At 38.3% G+C, this 14,530-nt stretch overlaps 1 protein-coding gene across 3 annotated transcripts in view; it reads left to right on the forward strand.

The window, feature by feature from the left end:
• The window catches only part of LOC135488003 (uncharacterized), a 23,423-nt gene continuing 8,893 nt past the window's right edge, over positions 1-14,530 (forward strand). Inside the window, exons 1-3 of one of the 3 annotated variants that reach the window (XM_064772357.1) lie at positions 1-47; positions 13,621-13,684; positions 14,264-14,411. In XM_064772357.1, the coding sequence (XP_064628427.1) occupies positions 14,273-14,411 (139 nt within the window). In that variant the 5' untranslated portion in view covers positions 1-47; positions 13,621-13,684; positions 14,264-14,272. Of the gene's footprint in view, positions 48-7,172; positions 7,256-10,663; positions 10,710-13,620; positions 13,685-14,263; positions 14,412-14,530 lie in introns of those variants that run through there. The other 2 variants (XM_064772355.1, XM_064772356.1) reach the window with 2 other exon arrangements.

Here is a 14,530-nt window from a genome sequence, read left to right on the forward strand (position 1 = left end):
CCAAAAGGCAATTCCGAACTTGTCGATGGATTTAAAGTCTATTACAAGTAAGTGCTGAGCTAAGTTCGGTCGAAGAGAATGACCACATACATGACAGACCCCCAGTGTTCAACAGTGTTACATGTATCTTCATTCCTCTGATTCATAATATGGCTCCATGTAAGTTGTTCTTCTGTCAGTGGCACGTGCATGAAAGACCAGGCTTCGCCTAAAATCATATTCGTTAAAATAATAACACAGTTTATCGCTCACAAATACGAACTTCACGCCATGTTGGTTTTCGGGCCTGATGAGAAACAGGCAAGGAGAGACTCTTAAGGCGGGCTTTAAATCTAAAAGCTGTTCTCAATGTTAGAACGTTTTCGACCTTGTCTCAAAACCAACCATGTTCTTTTCATTTCAGTAACCGTGGTATGGACATAATTTATTTGTATGCATTTGTGTACATTGACGTAGTGCATTGAATTCGGACATTTTCCGCTCTGTACGGTTTATTTCTCGACAATCTGGATGAAATGTTCAGGTTATAATTTTTACAATCTGGATGAAATGTTCACGTTATAATTTTTTCGTGTCCATCTAATCATGTGCCACGATTGAATAAGAAATATCCAGAAACAAAATATGGCCTTTCCAGGGGACCCTCCAAATGACCATTGGACTTCGCTGAAGAATTTTTTGAATTTCTGCCTTAAGACTGCTGAACCCCTAAAATCCTGTTTGGTTTTGAGGCAATGATCAATAAAAAAACAACTTCAAAGGAACCAGTAGTTCGCCCTCCGGAGTCCCAAACGATGCGACATTACAATGGACTATAGACTTTTATACCCCTCTCCGCATTATTACATGCCGATTTCCCGGTGCTTCACTCTGCAAAGGAGCGATTTAGATCGCTATCGCCGGCAATACTTATTTTTTGATACCGTTCAGCGGTGCTGATAAAGATGGCATGCACAACGAACAATGTGCGCATCACGGACGTCAACTAATTCACAAAGGACGAATTCCTAATTTGCTTTATGTACACATAATATACGGTCTTCGCACTTTTATAAAGTCTGTCGGAAAATACTTATTTCTCGCCCACGTCATCAGATTTATGCAAAAAGATAAAATGGGGGAAATGACAGTAGGCTATACTAGTATCTTCATTGGTGTGACATCAGTTTGACCAGTTTTTATCGAAACAAAGACAAAACAGAAAAAGCTTGCACACCTATGTTTCAAAACATATGATATCATAGTTTTACCGCTCTATGATCACCTTATCAGTTGCAACATCTTTACAAAAACGAAACAATGTTGTTTGTGTACATAAAGCTTTTACCAACATATAATGTACAAAAAGGGACTACATGTATTTACATACTTGATGCTGATTTTCCGTCAGCGTCATATACGTGAACGTGTTTCGTCTTTTTACTGTAGGTTTTTCATAACACGGACGAAACGGATATCACTTAATTAGTTAAATACGAAAAGAACTAAAGGAAGGTTCACCAGGACAGAACGAGGGGCGATGTGCGAACGAACATTCACGCAATACATGCTGAAAACAACACATCAAAAAGCATTAGTGTTGATTTAGATATCGTTTGATCAGTTCCCATTGGTTATAGCTGAAACACACTGACACAAAGTGGTAACTATGGGAACCAGTACTCAAAACCCTTCGTCAAGTTTTTGAATGTGCCTTCGGCGGTTTTGCGGTAGGCAAGTTCCGATTAGGTTTCAATGCAGCTCATTCTCCGTAATGAATGGTAAATACTAATGTTACATTTGTCACTACGACAAAAAAACTGATATCGATATGTACATTGGCTAGGAAAATATCAGATAACAGGAAATATTAGTTCCGGTTCATCTCACCATAGACAATTAACGCCAAGACTTTCGGTTATTCTCGCGTATAATGCCATGAATTGCGGTTGTCTAGTCCTGACGTAGAAAGCCGTAAGGAGCAGTTATCCTCGCGCGTAATCAACGCCAACTAATAATTTCTTCGGTTTAATACTTCAAGTTGATCATGAAAAATATGCTGGCGTTGCAATTTCTCCGGCAGGTGCTTCATATACATCGCCACTTGGTACCTCGGATACACTTTGCTCCACCTGTAGGCCTACATCCACTAATAATTAAAGGACCGCTATCTCCATTTCCTCACGAAGCCCGGGGCTGGTTGCGCGTGTGCCGTAAGATCCGGAGACCATTGTCTCCGTATTAAATCGACCTTGAGTCGTTCTACTTAAGATTTGGCGCCTGCTGTGTAAAACTTCATTTGCTCAAAACGCTTTGTGCCCGGTTTTCAATGCCGATGGTGGGTATTAATTTTAACCAGTAACAATGTGTAGTACCGTCACATGTTAGTTAACTGGTCTATCATGAGATGGCGGTCGCAAATCAAAAGATCGCCTGACGCGTTACCATGGAGTCTAATATTTTTCTGTCGTACGTCCCGTTTTTATCGAGGTCACCTTTTCAAGCTTCTTCGAAATATTACATGTAAACACCATCATCCTTAGACTGGTTTTTGTTCTATTGACATTTACACTTCAATATTCCGCAAGAATCGCTAGCACTAAATAATACCGTTACAATCTTTGATAATAACAAGAGATAACGAGTGGCGGATGGAATCAAAAATACATCACGTGTTACTGGGAGTGTTTAACGATTGATAGATCGTCCAAATAAATAAGAGGTTTTTCTAGAGCAACGAGGACTGAGCTGCCTCGTGTATAACATCACCAGTCAGCGACTGCTGCGAACCCGTTCTACGTACACGTAATATGTTTTTCGAAAACCTCAGTCTATTCACTGGATGGGTAAATTGAGACCTCTTTTGTTGGGCGTGGGAGCCGTCGTGCAATCGTAGAACCAGTTAAATACCCATTCCCGGTATATTGAGGAGGGTATCAATTGGTTTGAACAAAGATAGTTTTCTGCAAAAATAAATGAGCAAAAGTGAAATATATTTTGGTGTATGCCTGGCTGTAAAATTTTATGATCATGCATTACCTGCTACCCCTGTGAAGCTTTACAATGACGCATTACCTACCACTACGGCTTGGTCACCACCCTTCACTGGCTGCATGCATGTCACAAGGTGATTTATAACGTGTTTATAAACTGGGTCACCAGTCTTGGCAACATCACTTAGGATTAGATTACAGAGAAAGTTCATGCGCAGATCCGCATGCATGTGAATTCGTGCATGTTTCTCAAAGATAAGTGGCAGGTGTTTAAAAAAATTATTTGATAGAGAGAACGCCACTGTAAAATATCTTGATATGCGAATACATTCGCGAATACATTTACATCGATGTACATTGTACTTTAAAATCCTTTTTAAGAGCCGGCCTATGATTTGCATGCAATTGAAATAATATATGGATGCATCCAGTCTAGATATACAGAATCTGTGTTACACACAGGCATAACATTTAAAAACTATTCTTCAACGTTTATTCAAGTAACACCTGTGTTACATTTTCTATGATAAGTTTTGATCAACACGTTGATTCATAAATGAAATACTGCACTTTACAATTAGTGCGAGTTAACCATGCACAGTGTGTGGTATTTTTACATTGTTCAGTGTGTTACATGTACCATGTGCAATGTATGACAGCTTTCAGCGTTTTTAGGTTCACCAAAACCTGTCGAATTGAAGTTTTACAAACCACCGAAAATATTAAAGTTAACGTGTAACACTGTTATCAATGCAAACGCACGAACAAATTTAGAAAGATATTTCACTGACAGGGTAACAGCATAAAATGTTTTACTGGTAGAGTGACCGGAATTTAATTTTTTTTAATGGCAAAGGTCCAATTCTGGACTACGAAGCCAAAATGATGATGATGATATTATGATGAAGAGCTGAATTATTACGTCTACTACGCAATGCCTCGACAGCTTATATTTCGGATTTTGACTCATAACCATAACAGCTGCTTTAGGAACAAAATAGCAGAGAAAAAAATAAGACAAATGTCACTGACATGGACGCTGTGAATGCGATCAACTTATCACTTCACATCGGAGATCGTGGGTTCCGTTCGATTTCTCGCACATTTTAGGCCTACATTACAAATCCTCTACAGCGTATACAAATCGAATGTGCACTTGTTATGCGGTGTGAAATACTCTTTTATTGGCCAATATACTGTTACAGTAATGCATTGTCGAATTTAACAATTACATGCAGTTCTCAACTCAATTTTTATTTTTTTGAATGGTGAGTTTGAAAATGAACTACGCATATATAGTATATGTACCTTTGTATACTAGTATACATGTACATCTATTTATCATGTACATTAACGTATAGGAATTTTAGGACGTTGTTCCTGAATCTAGTAATACATGTACATGATTATCGAAATCAGAACGGGCATGAAATATGTTAATAGATTCGCAGTAAATTGTCAGCATTTATTTTTTTCAATACAGTGACCCATTGTTTGTTTGGCATGGTATTACGGTCTGCAATCAAAGACAAAAATATTTTATTCGGACGCGATTTCGCTCATGCATAACTGATCGTACTGATTACTTTTACAGTTGTTCACGCAGGCAGCAGGGGTAACGGCGTATTATTTACTCACCCATCACCCCTTCCATTTGCTAGATTATCTGCGAATACGACAACCAAAATTAGTTATGCATCAGTGATACTGAGTATGAATGAAATAATGTTTTCTTTGATCGGAAACCGTGGGTATATATTTTGTTCGGAACAAATTGATATTCGCTAACCACTAGTTTTAATTTTCGCGAATAACCTCGATTCGCGAAAACAAAATAACCCCTCCCCACCTTTTTTCAGTGGAAAACCGAAAAAATCGTAATCGGCCAATATCAAGATTGTTAAAGTTATATTCACTTTAAAAATTCTCGGGAAACGCAAAATAAGGGGCGCAAAAATCAATTGGTTTACATGAACACGGTCGTGCCCAAAAAATTCGACGAACAACTTAGCCACATTGCCATCTTAGTAATAATTATGAATAAAAATGTTTGAAAAATAAATAATTTGACTTGGAATTTGCATTCCCTGGATGTGTGTAATGCTGTGGGGTACACGTAAGAGTTCTAAAATAATCACGTGGTATTAGTAATAACTATGTCGTACGGATTCGTTCAGATTACTACTTGAAAGATACACGGACTAATATTAAAAACATATTGGCCAAAAAAATACAAATGATTCTACAAGTACAATGTACACTGAATATATTTGCAAACTATATTTGTTATATTGCATATAAATATTACGTTATACTGAATATTTTTTTGACTGACCATTTAAAACATGAAAATGAAGATACTACCCCCAAACCGCCACGGACTCCACCTACCGCAAAAACCCATTCCCAAGCCATAAAAAAGCTGTCAGTCAACTCAACTTTGATATGATTTTTTCTTGCCCCCATCTGTAACTCCTTTCATTGTGCGTTCTTTGCTTAAAAAAATGGAACACAGTGTAGCGTCATTTCATTGCATAAATGAGTCTCCCGGCAAGAGAAATAATTGTACAGAATACATAGTGAATTCACATTACCACAAAAGAATACATTTTTCTCACCCCTTTATTGGAGCGGACAAGTATAGATAAACCTTCGCTGTTGAAAAATCCCTCTACATTTTCTGCCTATGTTAAAGGCAAACGATTATTACAGAGATCGTTATTGTCGGTGCAAGATATTTTGGATGTTACGGCACGGAAACTAATGGCTCGCTCGGTGATTAGCGTGCAGCGTTGAGCACACTGGGCTATCGTATACCACAGCGGGACTGATGCCGTGACCAGTAAAAACAATGACCGTACACATTTCTCCGGTGCGCAATAATGTATTCCAGTTGGCAAGTGCTTATCGATATCTACATGTAACCTAGATTAAAATTTTTATATATCACTTAGGACATCATGATGAACATTGTAGGCCTATATACTGAATTAACCACACTTCCTTCAAGTACGTATACATTGACCTGAAATATAAACGCAATGATAGAACAGCCTCAAAATGACCTTATTGAAGCTCTGCTTTAAAGAGAAAAAAAGGTTCTTGGAGAAAATTTAATTTCATATAAATTCCATGAAAAACATCGTATCCTCAGGAATGTACGTTATGCTACAGCCGAATGGGTACTGAAAACCGCCAAATATTCGTGCCACTTTTGTTACGATTCGCGAAGACAGGTAAAGGTGAACAAAAAATTTCCTGATTTTTATTTTGACGGATTATAAAATTTAAAAAAATAATTTCTAAAAAATAGCGAATCTCAGGCTACACTATATATATTGTCGTCATCGTGACACCGCAATGTCGATTAGTGGCGGGAATAAGATATATCATATACAACATTGCAATCACTTCGGCAAATGGTACTCTATTGCTGTGTAGTGTTACAGGAACGAGGAGTCCATTTACCATTTTATTTGTTATGTAGGAAAAAGCAAGAGCACGTGTAACCTGCTAGTTTTCCTTAGGGTTACCGTTTTCCTGGCCGAGTGAAATTGACCACCCTGAATAACAAAGAATATGGACTTTTTAATGCCATATAATAGGTGTACCCATTGTCTATATTAATCATGGTCGTTTGTACAGGGTCTAATCCAGGCGTTTTATTGTTCGCCAACCGGATTAGGTCGCGGATGAGTAAAGTATACGCATTATTGCTGTGAAGTATAGGCCTACTGGTAAACTGGTCGGTTTCAAATCCCGTCGAAGTTGTACACAGCGAGCATTTTTAGCCTACAGTGTCTTTTTTAGTGGTTTTAATCCTTATATCACACTATAACTTCGCCAAGGAAATCGTGACACGTATTTTTACAGCCACAAGATAATTTCTCTGGCATGTATATACATGTACACACACACCTTGTTTGTCTACACAGCACATAGACTAAAACAAACTGTAGAACCTTATCACTATTAAGTCTTTCAGCCATTATGAAAGCGTTGCCCACACATCTCTTTACTCCATAGAGCTACAACAACACTGGATAAGGAGTAGCCTCCAGGACGGTGTGTACCGATTGGCTGATTTTCAACTATCCATGCCCAGTGCATGGTTCTATTTAGGTCATACTATTGTATAGCGCAGAGCATGCATGTATGTGCACAGACATGCTGGTTCGCTGAAATCCCCTTTGTCTAGGAGTCGAGCAATGGTCGGGCGTTTAGATCGTTACAAATCGAGTGTAATTTTAGCAACGTGTACAGAGTTTTTACAGCAAAACATCGTAAGTAAAGAACGATTTAGTATACGATGTACTGTCGAAACATTCTAGCATGAAGTTATATCCGTATTTTTTTAGCACGACACGACTAAAGAACTTTTAATGTGGTAAGTTAATTGGTGGTGTGTCAAGGTACGTATTTCTTGTAACACATGGGAAGCAGTGCGGCCTATCACCATGCTCCCCATTTGCAGGCACGATTCAGTACTCTTAAGGTTTCGTATGTTCTGGCCGGCCTACAGTCTGATGGTGGTACTTATATTTATATACCGACATGAGCGTGAGCTCCCAACAGTTATGACGGTTACACAATGCAGTTCAGGCGACATGATAATTTATTTCCAGTAGGTGTTGCAGTAAATGTTAGAGAAACCAACATTTAGGTTGGTTACTTTAAGGGTAAATCCAAGATCTTATTATATCTGCTGTCATATCGCTGTTGGGCGGCGTACTTTTTCGTATTCTCCATAATGCTTCTCCGGATTTCCTAATATTTGAATTCAGGCCGTATTGGTGTACTGAGTGTGAAATGGTTTCCAACAGAACACAGACATGGTATTGGTAAAGAAGATAAATGCTGATCCGGGTATACAGCAGGGTTACACTTTTTCTTGACGACAATATTTAAAAAAATATGGTTATAGGCCTACTATTCAGGTAAGAAAAAAATAGTAAGTCTGTTCTGTAACGGTTATTGAAAATAGAAACCAGCTCATTTTATTTCGTAAGAAAAAGCACATTTCTTCCATTCACCACCTTCTAACTGATACTTTGGTTCAAATTAGGTCAAGCTAGATTTGTGATTAGCATATATATAGTGGTGTTCTTTCTGATGACTTACAAACGCTTCTTAAATATCTGGAATGACTGCAGGCTGAAGCGGGAATTGCATTATTGCCGCTCGATGTTGCAATAAACATAATGGCGTAATTCAAATGTGACTCTCTCAAAATCACCTGAATTTTTTGATGAACGTTGTAATTCTGAGGAGGCGAATTTATGGAGTACTCCATTTGTTGTTAAGTGTAGGTCTCGCTGTTCTTCTGATCGTAACCCGCGGACATCAAACGTATAAGAGTAATGCTGTTATCTGTTGAATAGAATTACGTTATCGTATTTGTGCTCTTGACTTTATTTCGTGCGTGTTGAGATTCCAAAGGTTTATGTAGAAGGTAATGACGTCTTTTTAAAACCGTGTTTATCACGGACTCCAATAAAAGACAAAATTATTTTATTCGCGATTTCGCTCATGCATAACTAATCGTAGTGATTGCTTTTGCAGTTTTTCCTCCAGGCAGTAGGGGTAACAGTGTACTAGTATTATTTTATCACCCGTCACTCCATTTGTCAGATTAACTGCGAATACGACAACCAAAATCAGTTGTGCATGAGCGATATCGCGTACGAATAATCTTGTTTTTGATCGGACACCGTGACCGGGTTTATCTTACGTGTCTTACTTGGTGACTGAATAAACATCACGAGCTCACACAAACTTGCACGGGCGACTATAGTGGCGGATTCAGGTGTACATTAAATTTAGGTAATCAAGTCAATAATGCAATAATGCACTATGGGTTATGTTCAAGTTGGGTTAAAGCAGTCGGGCCTTAATGCAATTATAATTATGAGCTTAACTAACTGTATATACCAACATACATGTACGTGATTTTAAATAAAGTTATCGCGTTATTTTAATGAGATCATGTTTTAATTGCCTTGTTTTTATTGCTTCGGAAGATATCCATAAGGTGTGCTTTCTTTTGTCAACAACATGATCGTTTTTCTCAACGACTGACAGGAATAACAAAATATCTCATCGTTATATCTGTGACCTTTTATAAATATTAATTGTGGGAACACTACTGCTACGGTCTTTTGCTTTCACACCAGCTTTTTCGCAACACACAAAATAGTTCAGCACTTGATCTAGGAGGTTGGCCATGAAGCTACGACCGTTGCCATCCATACATGTATACATATAGAGTAAAAGCGCGGATTTGTCGGATAAATTCTCATTAGTAATGACCTCGTTGTATACAAAGCAGATAATATGCTGTATGTTAAGCATTGACCGTTGACTATTGAACATAAAAAGTTGTAAGGTATATTGTGTGGCAATGGTGTATGGACCAGTTGATGCGTTTTACCTAGGCTGGTTACATTAAGGTTTTACAATTGCCATGTGAGCTTATACTTTTTTTACATTCAAAAGTTCACCTCTGACAAAGGCTAAGCAGGTTGTGTCGTTTATTGTTTTGTAAAACGTTGACTCCATCTTTTTTAAGGAATTGTTTACGAGAACTATAGACAAGAACCAGGTGCCTTTCCTGCCTCACACACTGACACTCGCCACTATTCGCCCTTGCACGTTGAGTTTCCAGCTCAAACCAGACCAAATTCTCTAAACGACGTATTGGTTACTTGAAGACCTTCAGTTTTGTCCTCCAGTTGCTGTCCACTGGCTCCTTTAAAAACGATTGCATTCGCACGTCGGAGAACATATATTCAATAGCACATTCGGTATCATCTTTTAAAAAATATTTCGTAAGAAAGATTGAACTTCAAGGCTTAATTTTTTTCAAATTTTTTTCTCTAACATTCCAATGGAACACATTCCTGTTCGTAACACCTTGTGCGTTGACGACTTGTGAGCTTTTATATAGCTACATGTAAACCAGGTGGTTCTAGTACATTCTACATGCAATCTGCGACAGACACGCATATTTACGAGCCAATCCAAAAATTCTTCCATAATCCGGCTGCGGCTCCTATGCTCAGCAATGTGGTTTTATCACTATGTAACCCGATACTCCGATTGAAAAGGACGAGATTATTCGCAGATGTTAGAGACACTGCGAAGAGCGTTCATTTTCGTCGCGGGGGCTGTGTCACTTAATAATTTGTACAGACTGCACATTTCGGACTAGATGATAGCAGCAAATAAAATTTTGTTTGAAGATTACCTCATATGCCATTCGTTGATTTCCGCCCGAAATGATGTGTAATGTTACCCCTGGTGCCAGGGGACAATAAAATATCGGTGGTGCTCTTTGGACTGCTATGGTTTATCTAAGGACTATGATCGGGTCGATGAAGTTTTAATTGTTCCTAAAATGATTTCCTTTAGAACGGACTTCTGTGTACAGAGATATGCTGTATGAATTATATATTATCAAACCTCTCCCCAGAAGAACGATGCTTACCACGGCATTCTAGAACCACGATATCCGTATTACCGGACTCGTTCGCTTCCAACAAAACCAAATGAAAAACTAAGCTATTTATCACGCTACCGAAGTTGCCATTGGTTGTAAAATAAAGCGTGACGCCCTATCGACCAATAGGAAACGTGCTCCCTATCACGAGAAATTCACCAGCTAGGCTTCATGTACTGAACTGTGTACACGGTGCTTATCGAAGGACGTTATGCGATCTTTTGCGTAGACATGTACCGGTAGGTAACCTATTCGATTATGTACGCTGTTTTTCTATACTACATGTAGTATTCGCGACCAACATGCTGGCTGTGCTTTGGGTTTCCTGTGTAAATACTCTGTACTGTACTAAGAATACCTGGTATGGCTTATGTTATAGTTGCCTGCTGTCGTCTGCACATCCGAATTGAGGTCATCGGTACTTGGCACCCCGAGATTGACACGGGCCTACATTTGCGAGTGCAATTTCTCTGCAGTTTATAACTATCTTGTTATACGATTTAGTTTGTAAATGATTACACTGCGAATGGTGTTTATGAATGCATATGTGTGATATCATTTCCTTTCCAGTTTGTTTCTTGCCATTATGATACTGACGTTATATTGAGCTTGGAAATGTTTTTGACTTTTTATTTACTTATATCGCTGAATTTCTGTAGTATTTTAATCAGCTTGTAAGATTAAATTTCGAATATTAAGTATTTTGCCTCTTGTAATGTGTCTTGACGTCTCTATCCAAAACAGTAAGGCGTATTTTGTCTTGTGCTAAATCCGACGAGTGTAATAAACGCATCATCAGGGAACTTTGTTTGGCGTAATTTTTACTTTGTATATACCCCAGTATCAGATGAGTAAGCAGGGGACTTCATTTTTGTAATATGTCCGATACTATTTATTCGTGGATATAGAACTAAAGTGCAGATGATAAGCGGTATGGTGGGAAACTCCATTTTGTTCTACACTGGTATATGTGCATTCTGCGAAATGATAATCAACTTGCATTATCATGGGTATATGTAACCGGTTAGGACTCCGTCTGAACAAGGTACCTGAAAAGTGAATTGCTTCTGCACCAGCAGTTATATTGAAATACCTCGATGTATTCCCAAAACGTATACTAGTATATTCAGCTATTTATACGGCAGTGCATACGCGTGTAATTGCAAACATTCACACTGCATTCCCTTCATTGTGGTTTTTCACCGAGGGCTTTCCCCATGCCAAAATGCACAATCACATACAGTCACATAGCAATTGCTTTTAAATATGGGTTTGTGTCTTAAATTAGCTTGCAATTTAATTTATAGCCAAATCTCGTTCTTTTCGAGACATACTAGTATTCTACACAAAAACTTTTTTTCTTTACCAAACCCGCAAAATGTATGTTTTTACCGTGATTGGTCATCGTTCACATCGTTAACAAAGTGATTTCTTTACTCTAAGCTTTATTAGACCTACATGTAACTTCCTGACGTCTTCCCGAGCGAAGGTGGTGGACAGTTGTTCGACAGTTTGGTAGGCTCAATGTCTTATTGCACTGAGAAGTACATGCATGTGCAGATAACAAGTATAGATTAGATTAAGTCATATTTGCTAAGAAGTATATACGATATATAGAAAACTTCCTTGTTCTTTACTGTTTGCCGTGCATATCCATTCTGCTCCACGCATGAGCATATTGAGAAAATATTTTGCTGATATTAAACATGGAAGGGAATAAACCACAAACCACCTCAGACATGAGCATGAATAAGGTACCTTTGATTTAAACATGTTACCTAGATAAAGTACTGCATTCAGTTGATGAATGCATTATAGTGAGTGTAGAAGCCGGTGCAGCATGCGCTGATAATTCATAACATAGCGCCGTCGCTTGCTTTATATAAACATGCTCTACATGTATGCTGTCTTAAATCTGTCAGAAAGTGTTTTTTTATTTGGTTTTGTCGGATCACGAAATTTCTTCGTTTACATTTTATTTGAATTTTGCGATTTTTATTTGGCGAATCATCATCCGCGAAAATAAGGCGGTTTACAAGCATTGAAAGGTCAAATGAATAGGGTTGTCAGCCCTTCTCATATTCAAGTAGTAGATGCAAATTCGGTTTTAACTGACAAATAGAACATACATTCTCTTCTCCACCTACTTGTATGGAAAAGGAAGTGTTTTCACCAAGTCAGTAATCGGTTTTAACTGACAAATAGAACATACATTCTCTTCTCCACCTACTTGTATGGAAAAGGAAGTGTTTTCACCAAGTCAGTAATCGGTTTTAACTGACAAATAGAACATACATTCTCTTCTCCACCTACTTGTATGGAAAAGGAAGTGTTTTCACCAAGTCAGTAATCTCCGACGAGCATTTGAATGGCTTGAAGTTGAATTGTGGTGCAGTACGGAGATTTCGGTGCTGTACGCAAATTCCTTATGTATTGAGGTATCACACGACATTATTTCCATGAATCAGCATTTCGACGCCTTTGTAGCCTGCTGAAGCCTTGGAAATAATCTGTTCGTTCTTCATTTTACGCGTGACAGGTGACATGTACGACATACATGTAACGTGACGTCTATGTAAAGTCTCTTTAACAGGCTGTGACAAACCTATGAAAATTATTTGGTTGCTCCGAATAGTGTTGAATAGGCCTTGTGTATATGGGTCTCGGTGTTGAAATTTCCATACGTTTGTAGGATTATAGGCCTTCATGCAAATAATAATGCAATTGATTCCCATTGATTTTATTGGTCTCTGTGATTGTCACTCGTGCACTGAAGGGTCACTGATTTCTGTTGTTGGTAAGCTATGTGGTGTGGTCATACGTGATAAAAGGCACGAATATTCTGGAATGTCCGATTTGTAACGCGCTGTTCACATGTTGTGATGTGGGCATAACTTTAGCACTGGCATAAACGTAGTTTTAATTTTGTTAATGTATCTATACTTCCTAATATCGTCCTGAGCATATCATGCATTTGACGTCCAATCATTTTGACTTTATCGGGAAAAATGGACATCTTTTGCTAAAATTCACAATTTCGCAAATAACAGCCCACTATAATTTGTTTACAGTCCCAAGAAGGAAATATAAATACTTGTTCTGTGTATGATTAAAGGTTCTCACTTTCTGAATGAGTTATTCTCTTTATAGATACAATCAAATCAATCGTTGGCAGCACTAATTGAAACGTAAAGGCGGCAAATGGCCACTAAAGGTACGTTATAGGTCGTCTTTTCCTAAATGTTTATCTCCAGTCTCAACTGCAAATGGAATGTGACCTGGAATCCAGCTTATACATGTGTAGGCCTAATGCTGTAACTAAGTTATCTGCACATCTCAACCACATGGTTGTGTACCATGACGAAAAATGAAGAAGATTATGAATGCAGTACTCCTAAAAAGTCATATTTTATTTAGGCTTGCATACATGTATAGACCTACAGAGCTGCAAAAAAATGGCAGCATAGATACAGGGCCTCATAGAAACGAGAATGAATGCAGACGAAAACTAATTGGCACATTCAGATATGAGCTTAGAGTATACTTTGAGAACATGTTGCGGTAATGAAAATCAAACCTCCATGAGCTTATTTGCGTGGGGTTAAGCTATAAATATGCGCGTAAATTGTAATTTGTAGTCCCTCTGCAGCATGACGTGGGGATAATCTGATTCTCCTCATCGTGCTCTGTCTATATTAAGTGATGAAAGCACGTGTCATGTGTGCACCAATCAACAATGCACCCGAGTCCATTGAATCCCATTGTTCTGAAAAATTACGCTATTCGTTTTCAGCCTCGAGCTATGCAGGACAACAATGTAGTGTGTCTACCACACGAACCACTGCGTATTAGTTTAGATACAAAACTGGCGAAAGAGAGCGGTGATCTACCCGTTCAGTTTGCCAAGACAAGTCAAATCTCGTCAGAGGCAAGCGTGAAAGGTAAGAGAGTGTTTCGGATATCATATTATTGTGGTAGCCTGCATGTAGCATGACATTGTATAATAATAATGTATCACTTTATTGAAAATCGGTTGTAACTTGACGAACTGCATGTGTGA

This window comes from Lineus longissimus, chromosome 5 (genome assembly GCF_910592395.1).
Source record: "Lineus longissimus chromosome 5, tnLinLong1.2, whole genome shotgun sequence".
Lineage (NCBI taxonomy): Eukaryota > Metazoa > Nemertea > Pilidiophora > Heteronemertea > Lineidae > Lineus > Lineus longissimus.